This window comes from Ostrea edulis, chromosome 2 (genome assembly GCF_947568905.1).
Source record: "Ostrea edulis chromosome 2, xbOstEdul1.1, whole genome shotgun sequence".
NCBI lineage: Eukaryota > Metazoa > Mollusca > Bivalvia > Ostreida > Ostreidae > Ostrea > Ostrea edulis.
Genome location: NC_079165.1, coordinates 32,918,522 through 32,936,325, shown reverse-complemented (window position 1 = coordinate 32,936,325; position 17,804 = coordinate 32,918,522). Strand labels below are relative to the sequence as shown.

At 37.3% G+C, this 17,804-nt stretch overlaps 1 protein-coding gene and 1 long non-coding RNA gene across 2 annotated transcripts in view; one reads left to right on the top strand and one right to left on the bottom strand.

The window, feature by feature from the left end:
- The window catches only part of LOC125682218 (uncharacterized), a 72,809-nt gene that overhangs the window by 36,583 nt on the left and 18,422 nt on the right, over positions 1 to 17,804 (top strand). The window contains exons 26-44 of the mRNA XM_048922675.2: positions 1,853 to 2,088; positions 3,121 to 3,379; positions 3,676 to 3,834; positions 3,981 to 4,136; positions 4,631 to 4,798; positions 5,233 to 5,319; positions 6,572 to 6,691; positions 7,286 to 7,436; positions 8,041 to 8,174; positions 9,023 to 9,238; positions 9,708 to 9,938; positions 10,843 to 10,976; positions 11,084 to 11,277; positions 11,736 to 11,866; positions 11,961 to 12,074; positions 12,449 to 12,589; positions 12,993 to 13,170; positions 15,646 to 15,745; positions 17,475 to 17,632. Of these exons, the coding sequence (XP_048778632.2) occupies positions 1,853 to 2,088; positions 3,121 to 3,379; positions 3,676 to 3,834; positions 3,981 to 4,136; positions 4,631 to 4,798; positions 5,233 to 5,319; positions 6,572 to 6,691; positions 7,286 to 7,436; positions 8,041 to 8,174; positions 9,023 to 9,238; positions 9,708 to 9,938; positions 10,843 to 10,976; positions 11,084 to 11,277; positions 11,736 to 11,866; positions 11,961 to 12,074; positions 12,449 to 12,589; positions 12,993 to 13,170; positions 15,646 to 15,745; positions 17,475 to 17,632 (3,067 nt within the window). The remainder of the gene's footprint in view (positions 1 to 1,852; positions 2,089 to 3,120; positions 3,380 to 3,675; positions 3,835 to 3,980; positions 4,137 to 4,630; positions 4,799 to 5,232; positions 5,320 to 6,571; positions 6,692 to 7,285; positions 7,437 to 8,040; positions 8,175 to 9,022; positions 9,239 to 9,707; positions 9,939 to 10,842; positions 10,977 to 11,083; positions 11,278 to 11,735; positions 11,867 to 11,960; positions 12,075 to 12,448; positions 12,590 to 12,992; positions 13,171 to 15,645; positions 15,746 to 17,474; positions 17,633 to 17,804) is intronic.
- LOC125682239 (uncharacterized) lies at positions 16,509 to 17,109 on the bottom strand. The gene is made up of 2 exons (XR_007372488.2): positions 16,871 to 17,109; positions 16,509 to 16,661 (listed from the first exon to the last, which is right to left on the bottom strand). It is a non-coding gene; the product is annotated as an uncharacterized LOC125682239 (long non-coding RNA).

Sequence of the window (17,804 nt, the reverse complement as noted above, 5' to 3'; positions counted from 1 at the left end):
CTATAGATGTACACTGCGTGTGTCAGTACTACAGATGTACACTGTGTGTGTCAGTACTACAGATGTACACTGTGTATGTCAGTACTATAGATGTACGCTGTGTGTGTCAGTACTACAGATGTACACTGTGTGTGTCAGTACTATAGATGTACACTGTGTGTGTCAGTACTATAGATGTACGCTGTGTCAGTACTACAGATGTACACTGTGTGTGTCAGTACTACAGATGTACACTGTGTGTGTCAGTACTATAGATGTACACTGTGTGTGTCAGTACTATAGATGTACACTGTGTGTGTCAGTACTATAGATGTACACTGTGTGTGTCAGTACTATAGATGTACGCTGTGTGTGTCAGTACTATAGATGTACACTGTGTGTGTCAGTACTACAGATGTACACTGTGTCAGTACTATAGATGTACGCTGTGTGTGTCAGTACTATAGATGTACACTGTGTGTGTCAGTACTACAGATGTACACTGTCAGTACTATAGATGTACACTGTGTGTGTCAGTACTACAGATGTACACTTTGTCGTACTACAGATGTACACTGTGTGTGTCAGTACTATAGATGTACACTGTGTGTGTCAGTACTACAGATGTACGCTGTGTATGTCAGTACTATAGATGTACACTGTGTGTGTCAGTACTACAGATGTACACTGTGTATGTCAGTACTATAGGTGTACACTGTGTGTGTCAGTACTACAGATGTACACTGTGTATGTCAGTACTATAGGTGTACTCTGTGTATGTCAGTACTATAGATGTACACTGTGTGTGTCAGTACTATAGATGTACACTGTGTGTGTCAGTACTACAGATGTACACTTTGTCGTACTACAGATGTACACTGTGTGTGTCAGTACTATAGATGTACACTGTGTGTGTCAGTACTACAGATGTACGCTGTGTATGTCAGTACTATAGATGTACACTGTGTGTGTCAGTACTATAGATGTACACTGTGTGTGTCAGTACTACAGCTGTACACTGTGTCAGTACTATAGATGTACACTGTGTGTGTCAGTACTTCAGATGTACACTTTGTCGTACTACAGATGTACACTGTGTGTGTCAGTACTATAGATGTACACTGTGTGTCAGTACTACAGATGTACACTGTGTCAGTACTATAGATGTACACTGTGTGTGTCAGTACTACAGATGTACACTGTGTCAGTACTACAGATGTACACTGCGTGTGTCAGTACTCTGTCTCCTGTGTATCTAAGGTTAGTGTTTGAATTATTGAGGTGACATGAACTGTACATGTAGTGTATGTTTATTTATTTAAGTATATTCTATAGGCAATGTATTCTGTATAGGTCATAGACTCTTTATTACTATCAGGCTAGTTCTTATACATGTGTGTAGGTCATAGACTATTTATTGCTATCAGGCTAGTTCTTATACATGTGTGTAGGTCATAGACTATTTATTGCTATCAGGCTAGTTCTTATACATGTGTGTAGGTCATAGACTATTTATTGCTATCAGGCTAGTTCTTATACATGTGTGTAGGTCATAGACTCTTTATTGCTATCAAGCTAGTTCTGTGATATTTGTATTGTGTAGAAATGTTGTTTAGCACACCTGTAAATGTTGTTTAGCACACCTGCAAATGCAAAAAGTGCCAAGATAAACACCATCAATGTATGTAGTGCATTTTTAATGAACTGAATTGTGTAAATGGAAGATATATGCATGCATGTCTTAAAGGAGTTAAAATCTGAATGCAGTTTAGGGTCTAGGTTTCTGATAAAGGTGAGGATGTGAAATATCTAGGAGTTTAGAATTTCAATGTTGAATAAATGCAATATGACTGACTTTATATGATTTTTCCAGAGTTTACCAGTACAATCTATAGACAGAGCTTCCTCCTACAGTACACAACAGGACCACTGGTGGACACGTCCTGTTTGTCAGTGTACCGGTCTCAGCTGAACACTCAGTGGGACATGCTCACCTCCAAGTTACAGACGCTCTGTCAGACAGGGTCCACCTACACTGTCAGTATCATCACCCCTCAGGACAATAATTACCCACGATTTCAAGTCATCTACAATCAGGAGTCCTCGCCAGTAAGTTTTTGTCATCTACAATCAGGAGTCCTCGCCAGTAAGTTTTTGTCATCTACAATCACGAGTCCTCGCCAGTAAGTTTTTGTCATCTACAATCAGGAGTCCTGGCCAGTAAGTTTTTGATCACTCGTATGTAGATATATGTTGAGTTGTTGTAATACTACTGAGAAGGGAAATTAAATCTGCGCACCTTACCATGCTTTGGATAGTAAATGGTAAATCAGCTTTTCAGGTATGTTTTTGTATTTCATCTTGTATATGTATAGTCTTTAGTAGAAGGAGGGGCATATTACTTTGTACATGTAGGTCAGTCAGTATATTGGTCAGTCTCTCACATATGCAATGGAGAACTGGAGACTATTTTACCTTACAGACTTCATACATGGTAGGATGATCAATGTGCAGACAATCCCTATAGCTCAGCAAGTCAGTAATCGAAGGTCAAGGTCACTGGGTAGACTAGTTTTATGTTTATAGCAGACCCTGAGCAACAAATAACCGATAACACTTTATAATCAATGTTCACATGATCCATATTACATGGCAGGTCAGTATCTGCAAGGTCAAGGTCACTACCAGGCCAGTCAGATTTTAACTTGTGCAATGAACAACTGGAAAATGCTTTACCCTGCAAGCTTTATATTTGGTAGCTTGATGCACATTACCATGCAAAATGCTTTACATCACAAGCTCATTGCTGTAGCAAAAACTTGGTAGGCTGATGCATATCAACCGACACTTGATCCTTATATTCATCAGGTCAGTGTGTCAAAGGTCACTACCAGGCCAGACAGGTTTTCTCTGTCTCCCACATCTTAAGTATTGCTATAGCAATGCACACATGAAGTCTGTTTTTCTTTTTCACCATGCAGATTTGATGCTTCAGTGCAGTGCTCTGTATGGTGATTGGGGAAGGGGGGGGGGGGGAGGGCATATATGTCTTACAAACATCTCTTGTTTGACATATAATTCATCGTTAGGTTACTAAGAAAAGGTCTTGCTATATCTTTTGGTTTTCTTTTTTTGTTATAGAATTTTGTTTATGTCACCATAAACATTGAAATTGCTCCAGTGGGATTGCTAGACTTGGCCTACAGTTCGTGTGCCCAGAAGATAGAGAATGCATTCATGACGCAGAGTAGCTTTGTGGGTTCAGTATATCAGCTGTATCAGTCCGGTTCATGCCCCGCCTCCACCAACCAGCAGTTTGTGAGAACTGATTTCTCGAACTTCGTGTGTACTGGTTACCAGGGGACACAGAGGAACGATACTGAGGGCAGGACTTACTGTGGTAAAGACACTGTGTTTTGTATGTAGTGAAAGGAGGGTGGAAATGTTCAGATGTTTTCTGAATATTAAATACAAAATGATGGATCTGAAATATTTGATGCATTTCTAAGACAATATTTTGTACTCAATTTTATTACTATTGTAGATTTAATCAGTCATATTTTTGTTGAGTCTTTGAATTCACCTTAGATAAAAGTATGATTATTTTTTCAATTATAGAAGTATTCGATCCTTGTATTGGTTGGGGATGACATATAAATGGAAGCATTATGTACATGTATGTCTGTTGTTTTTCAGTGACCTGTCCTTTAGGCCATTACACCAAGGATAAGAGGACATGTGCCCCCTGCCCAGCTGGAACATACCTGGATAGGGGCAATTTTGACAACTGCTTCAGTTGCCCAAACAACACTAATAGTAGGAGGACTGGTCTGCCACGTCAAGAAGACTGCTATTGTAAGAGTCTGAGTCTATGAACAGAACTTTAAATCCTCGAAGACACTTATGTAAACTTTATTACAGTTTTTAAAAAATCATGGAAATATACTTTGAATTGTTATTATTATTATTTATTACTATTATTTGTTCCATACTTCTTTCAGTAAGCTGTCCGCCTGGTTTTGTGTCCAGTAGTGGAGAAGCCCCCTGTTCAGAGTGTGGAGTAAATACCTACTCCTCCAATGGTCTGTCGTGTACCACCTGCCCCAGTAACACGCTGGCAGCTAAAACTGGCTCAGCTTCCATCACAGAATGTTTAGGTAATGATTGAGTATTAACATTGTTGGTTTGTTTGTATATCCAACCTAGCTAGAGCACATTTTCTTGTCTTTTGCAATGAAAGTGTACAGAAAATATTTTGTCAGATGACAACTTTTTATCTTCATCATGTTCTTGATTAGTACTGACTGAAGAATATAAGTGCTGGATCAAGAACTGCCAGGAGTGGGATTGAACCAGCGGTCTTGTTTTACAAATGTACATATGCACTGTACCGAATGTTTATTTAACTAAGTCAGTTTAAACCAACTTTTATTCGAGTGCGAGAAAATTTTGCCAGAACCTCATCGTCGTGAATATTTCTCGTCGTGAATCAGTCCTTGAATGTCTGTCATAGACTCGAAAAAGGTTCTATCGCAAAAATTACTTGCCACAAACCAGTTTACCACAGGTGGATTACGAAATAAAGTAGCTGTGAATGAAAGTTGGTATACTTGAGCTATCTCAGTAATATCTCACTACGCTTCTGTTGCAGACTACTGTTCAGCAGGCCACTACTCCCCCAGTGGGGCGAATCCCTGCAGACCCTGCCCCAAGCATTACTACCAACCCTCCAGGGGGGCCACATCTTGTATTGAGTGTGGGTCATATCAGGTCACTCAGAACACCACACAGACCTCTTCACTCAGCTGTGTTGATGGAAGTAAGTCTTGTATTTAGAAAAAAAGATAAACCATTGTAGCAATAGGTTCTGTTAAAATTGCATCATTACGTACATATCTGTATCACATCAGTACATATCTGTATCGCATCAGTACATATCAGTACATATCTGTATCACATCAGTACATATCAGTACATATCTGTATCACATCAGTACATATCTGTATTGCATCAGTACAAATCTGTATCACATCAGTACATATCTGTATTACATTAGTACATATCTGTATCACATCAGTACAAATCTGTATCACATCAGTACATATCTCTAAACCTGTTTCCTGTGGATTCTGTGGCATAGATGATTTAAGACAGCATTATCAGAAAACTCCAAAGAATCTGTTTCATGAATTTCACTTAGTGGCCTTTATGACTTCACAGTACATTGACTAAGACAGTGTTTATGTCTCTTAGTGAGTGTCCTATGTCAGCCCAACCCCTGTCAGAATGGTGGAGCGTGTGCAGTCTTCAGACATGACTTGTTCTGCACCTGTCCTCAGTGTGAGTACATTGAAGTGTCTCAGTCACTGGAATTCAGCAAAACATAATGATTGTAGTAAATTTATACACAATGCCTCTGTTTTGTTACCTAGATTAAAGATATGTGTTTAGAGCTCAAGTGAGCTTTTCTGATCACCTGTTGTCCATCTGTCTGACTGTAAACTTTCACATTTTAGACTTCTTCTCCAGAACTATTGGGCCAATTTCAACCAAACTTGGCACAATGTATCCTTGGGGAACTAGAATTCAAGTTTATTCAAATGAAGTGCCACGTCCTTCTCCAAGGGGAGATAATAGCAAAATTGTAAAAATACATTAACAACTTTTTAAAATCTTCTTCTCCAGACCCACTGGGCCAATTTCAACCAAATTTGGCACAAAGCATCCTTGGTTGAAGGGGATCAAGTGTGTTCAAATGAAGGACCATGCCCCCCCCCCCCCCCCCCTTCCAAGGGGAGATAATAGCGAAACAAGGAAAATACAGAACCACTTGGCCAATTTCAACCAAACTTGACACAATGCATCCTTGGGTGACGAAGATTCAAGTTTGTTCAAATGAAGAGCCATGCCCCCTACAAAGGGAAAATAATCGCAAAAATTGGGTGGGGTAATTTAAAGTCCTCTCAAGAACCCCCGGACCAGAAGAGCTGAAATTTACATGAAAGCTCCCTGACATAGTGTAGATTCAAGTTTGTAAAATTCATGGCCCCCGAAAGTAGGTTGGGGCTACAATAGGGGATCAAAAGTTTTACATGCAAATATATATGGAAAATCTTTGAAAATCTTATTCTCAAGAACCACTGGGCCAGGAAAGTACAGATTTATGAGAAAGCTTCCTGGCATAGTGCAGATTCAAGTTTGTTAAAATCATGGCCCCAGGGATAGGAGAGGGCCACAATAGGGAATCGAAGTTTTACATACAAATGTATAGGGAAAATCTTTAAAAATCTTCTTCTCAAGAACCATTGGGCCAAAGAATTGTCATGAAAGCTTCCTGACATAGTGCAGATTCAAGTTTGTAAAAATCAATGCCTCCGAAAATAGATTGGGGCCATAATAGAGATCAAAGTTTTGCATGCGAATATATAAGGAAAATCTTGAAATATGGGCCAAGGTAACTCAGGTGAGCGATGTGGGCTCTTGGGCCTCTTGTTCATATTATTCTGAAAACTATGTGATGTAAGTTTCATTGAGAGTTGTGATATAAGCTGTATTGCCTGTGTACAGAAGTGTAGAGTGTTATTTTATACAGACTACACTGGGAGGAATTGTGAAACCTTTGTCAACCCGTGCTCCTCTACACCTTGTCACAACAATGGACTCTGCTCGTTCAACTCATCATCTGCTGATGGATACACTTGTGCTTGCCAGAGTATGTGTACTTATCATTTTACAATCGAGATTTCATGGAAAGAAATTTTCTAGGAATGTCCCAAGCAATGTATATAGACACATCTTAAGATAGCCTTTTGATTATTTTGCCATTTATTTGTACCATATATATTTTTTTTTGAAAATGTGCTTTTTTAAAAATGTTATTTGACAGTATTGTATTAACAGTATTGTCTTGTCATGGAATTGCATAATAATTTATTTAGCTCATGCCTGACATAAAGGTCATGAACTTTATCCAAAATGTGACTACTTCCTGGCCATGGTCAACAGTATTAGTAAATATCAGGTCACAGTATGCATAAAGTAAAGGAGTGATCATTTGTGCAGGGTAAAGGACGTTTGGGAAAAAAGTTAAGAAATAAATGTACATGTACCAGTAACATGTTTTGGGGAAAAAATACAAATGTTGTGAAATGACCACCTTGCAATTTCATCTTTTCAAAAGGGCCGATATTGACTTGCACTGCATGGTCAAATTTCTAGTCTTTAATAGAAACCTGAAGTTGAGAATTTTTCTTTTTACTTTTTTCCTGTGCAAAATAAAATGTGTATTTCATAACTCTCTTTACAGCACGACACAGTGGCCCTAGATGTGAAGAGGATTTGAATGACTGCAATTTTGATCCCCCGTTTGTCCCCTGTCAGAATGGGGGCCAGTGTAGGGATCACAATGGTGGATATCAGTGTTTCTGCCCCTCCTACACAGGGTACACAGGAACAAGGTAAATTAAATCATTCTCTCTCCTACACAGGGTACACAGGAACAAGTTAAATTAAATCATTCTCTCTTCTACACATGATACACAGGAACAAGGTAAATTAAATCATTCTCTCTCCTACACACGGTACACAGGAACAAGGTAAATTAAATCATTCTCTCTCCTACACAGGGTACACAGGAACAAGTTAAATTAAATCATTCTCTCTCCTACACAGGGTACACAGGAACAAGTTAAATTAAATCATTCTCTCTCCTACACAGGGTACACAGGAACAAGGTAAATTAAATCATTCTCTCTCATGTTCATGGATACGCATGTTCAGTGAGTTTGATTTTAATTTTCATCAAAACTGTTATATTGTGGTGTTATACAAGATGAATCGCTAGTGGTCAGATAACTCATTTGGTAGAACACGTACTTGACAAGAGATTCAGGGGTCTACAGTTTGAATTCCAGTCTTCATATTTAATCCCTTCCTTTAACAATACCTGCATGTATACTAAGATCTTTATTGGCTAATGAGAAAACATCATATGACTATCATTTATATCCTTCTGTAAATGAAAAGAGAAGTGGCAATGTTTAGTTACTGGTATTTATATAGATGTACAGTACCCAAGGAGCCATGTACCGGTGACCTCTGTAAGAATGGGGGAACTTGTGTCGCTGGAGGAGTGATCAGACACAAGTGTGTGTGTCTGCCTGGATATACAGGGGAAGACTGCAGCATAGATACAGGTAAATATTACTGAACATCATACATATAACATATGACTCGCGATAACTCAAAGTTCAAGGGACGTTGATTAAACTTAGAGAGATCAAAGGTTCGAGAGATTGAAGGTTGAGTCAGAATATCCTAAGTATTAGTGTCACAGTATGTCATAAACAAGTATTACTGTACATCATAGATATACATGTACAGTCAGTTCTCATTATACCGCCACCTTTTATACATGTACTTATATAATACGGTTAAGTATGACGAATTTGAATTGAGGTCAATAGAATTTTAAAGGACTCGGAAATATTTCATGAACAGTGTCTGGACACACTTGTTTGCCAAATATACACACACATACACATACACATATATATACACATGTATATATAATGTAACAATTAAAACAATAAATAAAAGCTTGAAATACATCACATCTCATAGAAAAGGTCTGTTCATCAATTAATTTAAAAGTGTCCAGTTGGAAATGCACTGTTTTTACAGACAGCTGTGTTTTAAATGGTTTCCTGTATAGAAAAAGATTTTTCCATATTGCCCTTTCATCATTCTGGCTTTCACAGAAATGAATGATTGTCTCTAAAGTGCATTTTAAAATTTCCCTAGAAATGGTACTGAAACATCATCAGCTCTGAGTGTCATCATTTTCTCTATTGGTGATGCAGTCAACAATATCATCTCATTTGAAAATTTCCATTCATGTGAATTACTATTGCAGAAATTCGCCAAATATAGACATGACACCAAATTACCCAATGTATGGTCATTCGATGGAATTATATCCTATAGTGATGCAATTTCATGTTTCAATCTCTACAGGTGTCCACCATTGTTGTGTTTATTTCAGACGAGTGTAATAGTAACCCCTGCTTGAATGGCGGGTCTTGTGTGGACAGAGTGAATGGGTTCTCCTGTAGCTGTGTGACTGGATACACCGGGGATTTCTGCCAGATCCGATCCAGGGAAGCAGTGTGTTCCCCCTCAGTCTGCATGGGAGGGATGTGTGTGGACGATTACCTGACTAACACTGCTATTTGTGTCTGTAATGGGGGATATAGACTAAGTAAGTTAATTTGTTGAGTTGCAGTGTTTATCTGTAACATGTAAATTCAACTGTTTCTGAATGTCATTGATGGAATTCAATTTCAGTGTCAGGGTTCGAAATTACATTCATGTCCGCATATCCGAGATTAGTAAAAAAGTTGTTGGACTAGTAAACTTTCTATATGCCACAAGTCCGTAAGAGGCAGAAAATGAATTTGGTACCGTGAAGCTTTTTTGACTTGATTATGTACTATTGAACAAAAATGACTGTGTTATCATATCATATGATGGTGGACGGACTAGTGAAATTCTTCGTGGACTTGGAACATTTAAAATTGTCACTAGTCTGTGTGGACTATAATGCTTGATAAAGTTAATTTTGAACCCTGGAGATACTTTTGTATTACATTCCTGGTATAAATTATTCATGTTACAAACTGAAAGGGAGGCTTTTCGAGATTGTAATTCTCAATTTATTTCCTTTATAGATCAGACCCAGTGTGAGCTGTTAAACTATTGTTCCGTAAATCCATGTGAAAATGGGGGTCAGTGTGTCCCCCAGTATGCTGGCTACGTGTGTGCCTGTCTTCCTGGTTATGGTGGATCCACCTGCCAGTTTGATGTGGATGACTGTGCCAGTCATCCATGTAAAAATGGAGGGCAGTGCTTAGATCAGGTCAATGGGTATAGGTGCAACTGCACCCTGCCAGGAACTGGAGGTAGGATACAGATCAAAAGCTGCCTTTTCATAGACAGTATAAATTGCTTGTAAGGAATTCATAGGTACAACTATATTTTTAAATTTCTTGACTTTTTAATGGAGGTCAGAATTTGTGAATTTGAATTTTTTATAATTCAAGAAGTATGTGATTTTGTAGTTAATAATGTGGAATGGGTATCATTTCCTTATAACCAAGAATCCATTATAATAATTGAATTCCTTACAACTGTTTTTATGCCCCCTTAATCAGAGATTTTGGGGCATATATAGTTTTTGGTATGTCCGTCTGTCTGTATGTCTGCAAATACATTAACCTTGGCCATAACATTTTGAATGGATGATAGATAAGGCTTTTGTATTTCAGATGTGTATTCCTTTCTTTTGGTACCAAAATGTTTGACCTTGTGACCTTCACCTTGGAGTTTGACCTACTTTTGAAAAACTTTAACCTTGGTCTTAACTTTTGAATGTTTAGTGGTAGGGCTTTCATATATTGTATGGGTATCTATTTTGACAAGACTTTTCGTTTAGTACCAACATTTTTTACCTCATGACCTTGACCTGGAAATTTGGGCTACTTTTGAAAAAAATTAACTTTGACCATAACTTTTGAATGGTTAGTGATAGGACTTTTATGTTTTGCATGTGTGTTCCTTGTAACAGGACCTTTCTTTGGGTACCAGAATTACTTTGCTGCCATATGGGGGCATCAGTGTTTCACAAAGACATCTTGTTTCATAACATTATGAAGGATATGGCAGGAGCTTTTAACTCAAGATTCCCTATAACCAAGATTTTTTTTTTATTACCAAAGTCCTTGAAAGCAAGTTTTACTGTAAAGATGATGTATAGGTAATGCTTGTACAATGTATACATGCAAAATTAGTTTGTTCATCTCGCAGGTTTGAATTGCGGAGACGCTAGGAATGACTGCTCACTAAACCCCTGTAATGCCAGCCATTCTGATTACTGCGTGGATCTGGTGAATGATTACTACTGCCAGTGTCATGTGGGGTACAGAGGAAAGAACTGTGATGTAAGTCAGAGAGAGAATGAGTTTCCAACATATATCGACTTATTACAAAAATGACATTACTAGCACATCTTCAATAAAACTTTTATGCCACAATTACTCCATTGCAGTTAGGAGATGTTGATTGCCAGAGTTTTCCCTGCCAACATGGTGGCACCTGTAGATCGTTATATGGTTCTTTTAACTGTACCTGTCTGTCAGGTTGGGAGGGAGACCGGTGTGAAAGGGCGGTAGACAGGTGTTCATCTTCTCCTTGTCAGAATGGGGGACAGTGTGTCAATACAGTAGATCAACATATCTGCATGTAAGTTAATGCAAAGAAAACATGACAAAATCGAGCTTTACAGTTGTATTTTATTGAATGTATTAACGGCAAGGATCTTGAAGTTCTGCAGATGTATATCAATAAGGATGTCCTAATTATATACACTAACGAAAAACAATCTTATAACAGAAATCTAATGTCTGAAGTGTCATTCATGCCATGAATGAACGACATCTAAATCAAATAAAGCATTGGTACTTGGTTTTGGAAATAAAACTTTTTTCTTTCAAGGGTTGAGTTCTTGAAATAGAGAGTAGAGTAGGGTAAAAAGATTTCAATAGGATTAAAAAGGAATATGTGACAAAATTATCCTGCATATGTTCTTGACCATTTGTATATGATTCAAGAGAAAATTCACTCTATTGGTGTTTGAAGGGAAGGAGTTTTGCAGTATATTAGGCCTCATTATTATTTTTTTTTGGTTTGATATTATATAGATGTCCAAGTGATTACCGTGGTGATAACTGTGAAGTGACCTATGACCTCTGTACTTTAGCCAATCCTTGTGTAGGTCCAGGAAGTAATTGTGTTGTGACCAATGGGACTCTACAGTGTCATTGCTCTCCAGGTGATATTTTCTGAATTCTTGCATCAAATAAGCACTGACATCTTGCACACAGATGATTCCTCAACCTTTCTGATGATACATTGTACACTGTTAGGTTATTCGGGGTCAGGCTGTCAGCTGCTTCTGAATTCCTGTGAGAACACCACATGTCTTAATGGCGGATCCTGTCAGAAGTCTGATGGACAAGTCAGGTGTACCTGCATTCCAGGTAAGTCATATATACAGTAAGTTCATTGTACCAAAATAAAATGTAGATTATCAGAAGGGTATACTGGTTTTGAAGGGGGGGGGGGGGGAGGGGATAATTTTCATGGTATCGGCATATCCTTGAATTTAAATTCCCTGCAAACAGGAGAAACTGAACTAAATAAAGGGTAATAACCGTTCAACCATGAAATCAATTCCCCCGCAAACATGCTTATTTTTCTCAAACCATGGAAATTTCATTCCACGATCAAAATAAGTGATTTTACAGTATATTTATATATATAACAATTTCAAGATTACATATACATGGACAGTAAAGTATGTAGATTGCATTTTTAGATTGTGGTCTCAAGTATGTTTGTTATTCCTTTTCAGGTTATACAGGCTCCCAATGTGAAACTAACATAGACGAGTGTGTCACTGCAATGTGTCCAGCAAACTCACAGTGTGTGGACGGAATCAACTCTGCCTCCTGTGTCTGCAGTGAGGCCAAAATTGGAGAAATGTGTAACAAAAGTCAGTACAGTGTGTGTGCTTGAATGTTCCTGAATTTTGAAATTTCCTGTAAATTAATGGAAAGATTGTCTCACCCTATGAATGAAATGTTTTGCATGCTAGATACTAGATATATCTTGTGAAAAATATTTTGAACAATTTAATAAGATAGTTAAAAGTAGGAAATGGAAATTTTCTATATTTTGTATATTTGATGGCAGACCAACACATAATCAGACTACATATCTTTTAAGTGAGAAATATTTTGAATAGTCTATTAGAATAGTTTAAAATATAGTAGTACAATTAGATTATATAATTTTTTCCATATCGTGTATATTAATTAGGAGATATAAATGTGAGTTTTTGTTTTGCTAACCTACACATATTTAATTAAATTTCTATCTGTTTTGTTATCTTTCAGATGTAACACACACTTTTGACCTGGTCATTGAACCGAACACTGACTGTGGTGCTAGAGAGGAAGTTAAACCAGAATCTTCTTTATTCTCTCTGAATTCAAATAAATTCTCTATCTCGCTGTGGCTTCGATACACAGATAAATCCAGACCAGGATCAATTCTCTCATTGTATACTCTCCAGTAAGTCAGATGTCAACGATTTTTGAATACATGTATATCTTTGTTTTATAGATGACTGTATAATTTTTTTTGTACCCCAAGTACAAGGGTTGTCCCAAAAAGTTGTAGACAGTGTTAATTTTCAAAATACACCTTAGATCTAACAGATTTTTTACATGAGAAAAATTTTACTTATTCTAAACAAAAATGTAAAATTTGAAATAAGTAATAAAAGAGATGTTACTGAATAAGAAGAGATCCATATGCATTGTTGGCGCATGCACAAAAATAAGTAGATGTTAAATTCTTTGTACCACTCCTTTAGATGAAAGCAAATGGTTTCATATTAGATATATCACATTCAAATTTATGTCAATGGAATCGGGGATGTTTTCCGTGTAATATACTGGTATTACGGCATCAAGATGTCATAAACAGCAGAGCAGTAACGTCATTTTTAAACGTGCCTGTTATGAAATTTGCGCAATATGGCGACATCAACGACATTCTTGGTACACTGAGGTATCATGAAAAATTGTGTAGATTGTGGTTTAATCCTCACTCAAACAAAACGGGAGATGGATAGCACACCTGATCACCAGAATGTTAGGGGGGCACAAGTGTTTTAATGGCCGGGGCCAGCACAAGAGATTTGTGGAGGGAATGACATCAGATCTGAAGATGGGAAGGCCAAAAAAAAGAGAAAATAACAACCGAGAAATTCTGAAGATCCAAGAACGTCATGGATGAAAATGAAGTTTGTGCGCCGACAGCTGTGCACATATATTTTTTATTTGTGCTCCATGTCATTATGAAAAGAGATATTATTATGAAACTTTGTCCCAAAAAAATCACAATAATGCTATAAGATACCGTATATCAGGTTTTTTCCGTGTGTATCCAATTTCCGCTTTGTTCGCAACGATTTCCGAATCGCGGAAAATAAATCCACATAAATTTGATACAAAGTTAGCTTTTATGATAAAGTTATACGGCCGATCTACCTCGCACATCTCAAAGTCTGTCGAAATTCACAACTATGAAAACAACGGCCTTGATTCCCCGATACTTGATTGTATTAAATAAACAACAACTCAGGTTTTGTTAATTAACCTCATCCGACCCTGTGTTGATTATACATGTTAACCATTTGATAGATTGGGTATAATAATTGAGTCAGTGTGTCAACTAAACAAGATCACAGCCAAACTATTACCTGTGTGTTTTAAAACGAAAGTTAGGGACGATAATTCCCAGAATAGTCATGCTCGACTGAAATCGAAATTAGGCATCGCATTATAATCGGAAAATATACAGTCGTTGAATAAAGGTAAAATTTCGTGAAATCACACAAAAATGTTGTAAAAATCACGGTCGTTGGTCACGTTAGACAGGTGGTCGTTTAATACAGGTACAATAGATGGGGTAACGCCTTAGGGTGGATTATTACCGTCGCATACAGCAGTGAGTCAATTGTTTCACTGACTGAATTTTTAAAAAAAAATTAAGAGTTATACTTTCACAAGCTGGCTTCTTTTATAAGTTTAAATAATCGAGAATTATATTTTCACGATGACTTTGAAATAGTGAAAATTTGATTCGCGTAAATTTAATACACTATTTTAGGTTCTGATTTGTGGAAAAAACCTGATATACGGTAACGAAAGAAATTTAAAAAAAAAATTTTTAACGAGTAAATGAGTTATTAACATTGTCTACAACTTTTGGGGACAACCCTCATATGAAGAAATGCTACTTTCAGCTGGTGTGTATTTTTGTTTATATTTTAACCTTACTGGTAGTGCATTTGTAATTTAATTTACCTACAGAACAAATAACCCAACAAAAGAAATTTTTTATTAACTGACTATTGTGAAGGATTCATGTGTGATGAAGGTCATCTGTGGACAGAGGTGAAAGATCAGATAGCAACAGAATATCATCTAAGGAATAATAGAATACTTTATTAATACGAGTGTGGGATTGGGAAATTCCAATGAGGGACAAGATTCGCAGTCTAGGACGAGGCTTTACTGAGTCTTGGACAGTGAATCTTGTCCCTGAGTTGGAATTTCCCTATTCCACATTTGTACATAATGAAGGATTATTTTTCTCACAATTTATCAACAGTTTAGTGTATTACTTGAAGAGCTTTCAGAAGATTTTTAAAAGATCAAAATCCTCATTTGAGCTTAAATACGAAAACTAATTAGACAGTTAGAAAGAGCATATGTAAAAATGGTTTACTGTACACTTATGTGTAAAGTAAAAATCCCTAAACGCTATATCAAACTGAAATTTGGAAGAATCTAATACAAAATACCTTACGTCTATCTGTAAAATAAATCATAGAAAATACATGATATCATAATCAATGATGTAGCAATGTAAGACAGAAAAATCTTACAATTGGCTGTCTCACATTGGTAATGTAGGTCTTACACTGATGATAATGTGCGATGTCTGACAAATACACTTCGTTCTTTTATATTTAAGGGATAGAGAATCATCACCAGTTGAGTTTATTGAGATCAGATCCAGTGGCACAGCTATATCTGTCGAATTCACTGCTGTTTACCTATCTCATGCATCTAAGGTACCCAGACTCTTCAGAAATCTAGATAACAGCAAATGGTGTCATCGCTAAGAAAAAAATGCGATAATTATGATTATTATCCTTCAGAATAATACAGTCAATTTCATTATACCCCCCGCAACAAGTTGCGGGGGGGTATACTGGAATCGGGTTGTCCGTCTGTCTGTCCGTCCGTCCGTCTGTAGACGCAATGGTTTCCGGGCTCTAAAGCGTTATCCTTTCCACCTACAGTCACCATATCATACATATGGACTACCCATGGGACGAAGATGTTCCCTATCGATTTTGGGGTCAAAAGGTCAAAGGTCAAGCGCACTGGACATGAAGTAGCAATATGGTTTCCGGGCTCTAAAGCGTTATCCTTTCCACCTACAGTCACCATATCATACATATGGACTACCCATGGAATGAAGATGTTCCCTATCGATTTTGGGGTCAAAAGGTCAAAGGTCAAGCACACTGGATATCGAAGTAGCAATATGGTTTCCGGACTCTAAAGCGTTATCCTTTCCACCTACAGTCACCATATCATACATATGGACTACCCATGGGATGAAGATGTTCCCTATCGATTTTGGGGTCAAAAGGTCAAAGGTCACGTGCACTGGACATCGAAGTTGCAATATGGTTCGGTTTGTCATGCCATTTGTTTTTTACACTCAGAAAAGAGGTAGTTTATACCTATTACCAACACCCTTTGGGAGATTGGGGTAAGGTCACAAACTACCAGGAAATGGAGGAAAATTCGCCTTCAAGGGCCATGTTTTAATTTTCAGATTTTATTACCATGGCAACCAATTTTCAAAAATAATGTATATGGTTCTTGAAAGTACACATGTGAAAGATTTTAAAGGTCCATCATGACATCTGATGCTAGCCTGGAAATGGGTCGAGATACACTCAGGCACCTGCCATCCTGGAAGTAAAAAAGCAACAAAAATGAGGAAAATATACCCATTTTCAACCCATCCTAATTCAAAAACAAAAATTTTCCCAGTATAATGACAGATATCAACTTTCAGCAAAATTCCTAACCTTTCCAACAAGGCCAAATTTGCAATAGAGTCCTTGATTCCTTTTCGAGATATTTTACATCAAAGATGCAGCATGCTCTTTTCAACTTACCGTTTAAAGTGAAAGTAGAATTGCCCGCCTAGAAGTCAAACTCTCATACATCTCACAGTCACAGTTTCGAATCCCATAAAAAGGCACTGGATCAATGTAGAATGGTCACCTCCCTATATTAATACAGATATCAATAACAATGAAACTATTTAAATTCTATAAAATACTCTTTTAACATATTTACATTTTAACCCTGGTCACTTTAGCTTCGTATTGGCAATTCGCCAGGTATATTGAGACTTAAGCGGGGGGGGGGGGGGGGGGGTATTCTCAGTGAGCATTGCTCACAGTACCTCTTGTTTGTCAAGGGCTTATCCCATGAAGGGAGACAATTCGTGCAGGAAGACGACTGTATTGTCTCTCTTTTAATCGCGTAAGCGAGATAACTTTATTGAAAGTGAATTAAAAATATGCTGGATTGTTAATCAATAAATTCTAATAGTGACATCAGTGTCAACTGTCACAAATAACAATTGAAAAGATTTTTCTCAATCTAATGTAATTTTGAATTTTGCTTGATGTTTGTTGTCTGCATTTTATACATATTGAATACTGTATCATGTACAATGTGTAATGATAATAAAGATATAACTTCATTTGTTAGAATATTATGGATGGATTATGGCATCATGTGGCAATATCTTGGACTGCTTTGGGTGGATCAGATACAACCAACCAGAAGGGTGTGGTCACTGTTTACATTGATAATCAAGTGGTGGCTAAACAGGAAAATTTTGCCACAGGAAAACAGCTCCCACCATGGTAAGTTTCCTCTCTCCAATTCAGGTCATAAAACTTGTCAGATTCAGGTCATAAAACTTCTCCAGTTCAGGTCATAAAACTTCTCAGATTCAGATCATAAAACTTCTTGGATTCAGGTCATAAAACTTCTCCCATTCAGGTCATAAAACTTCTCCAATTCAGGTAATGAATT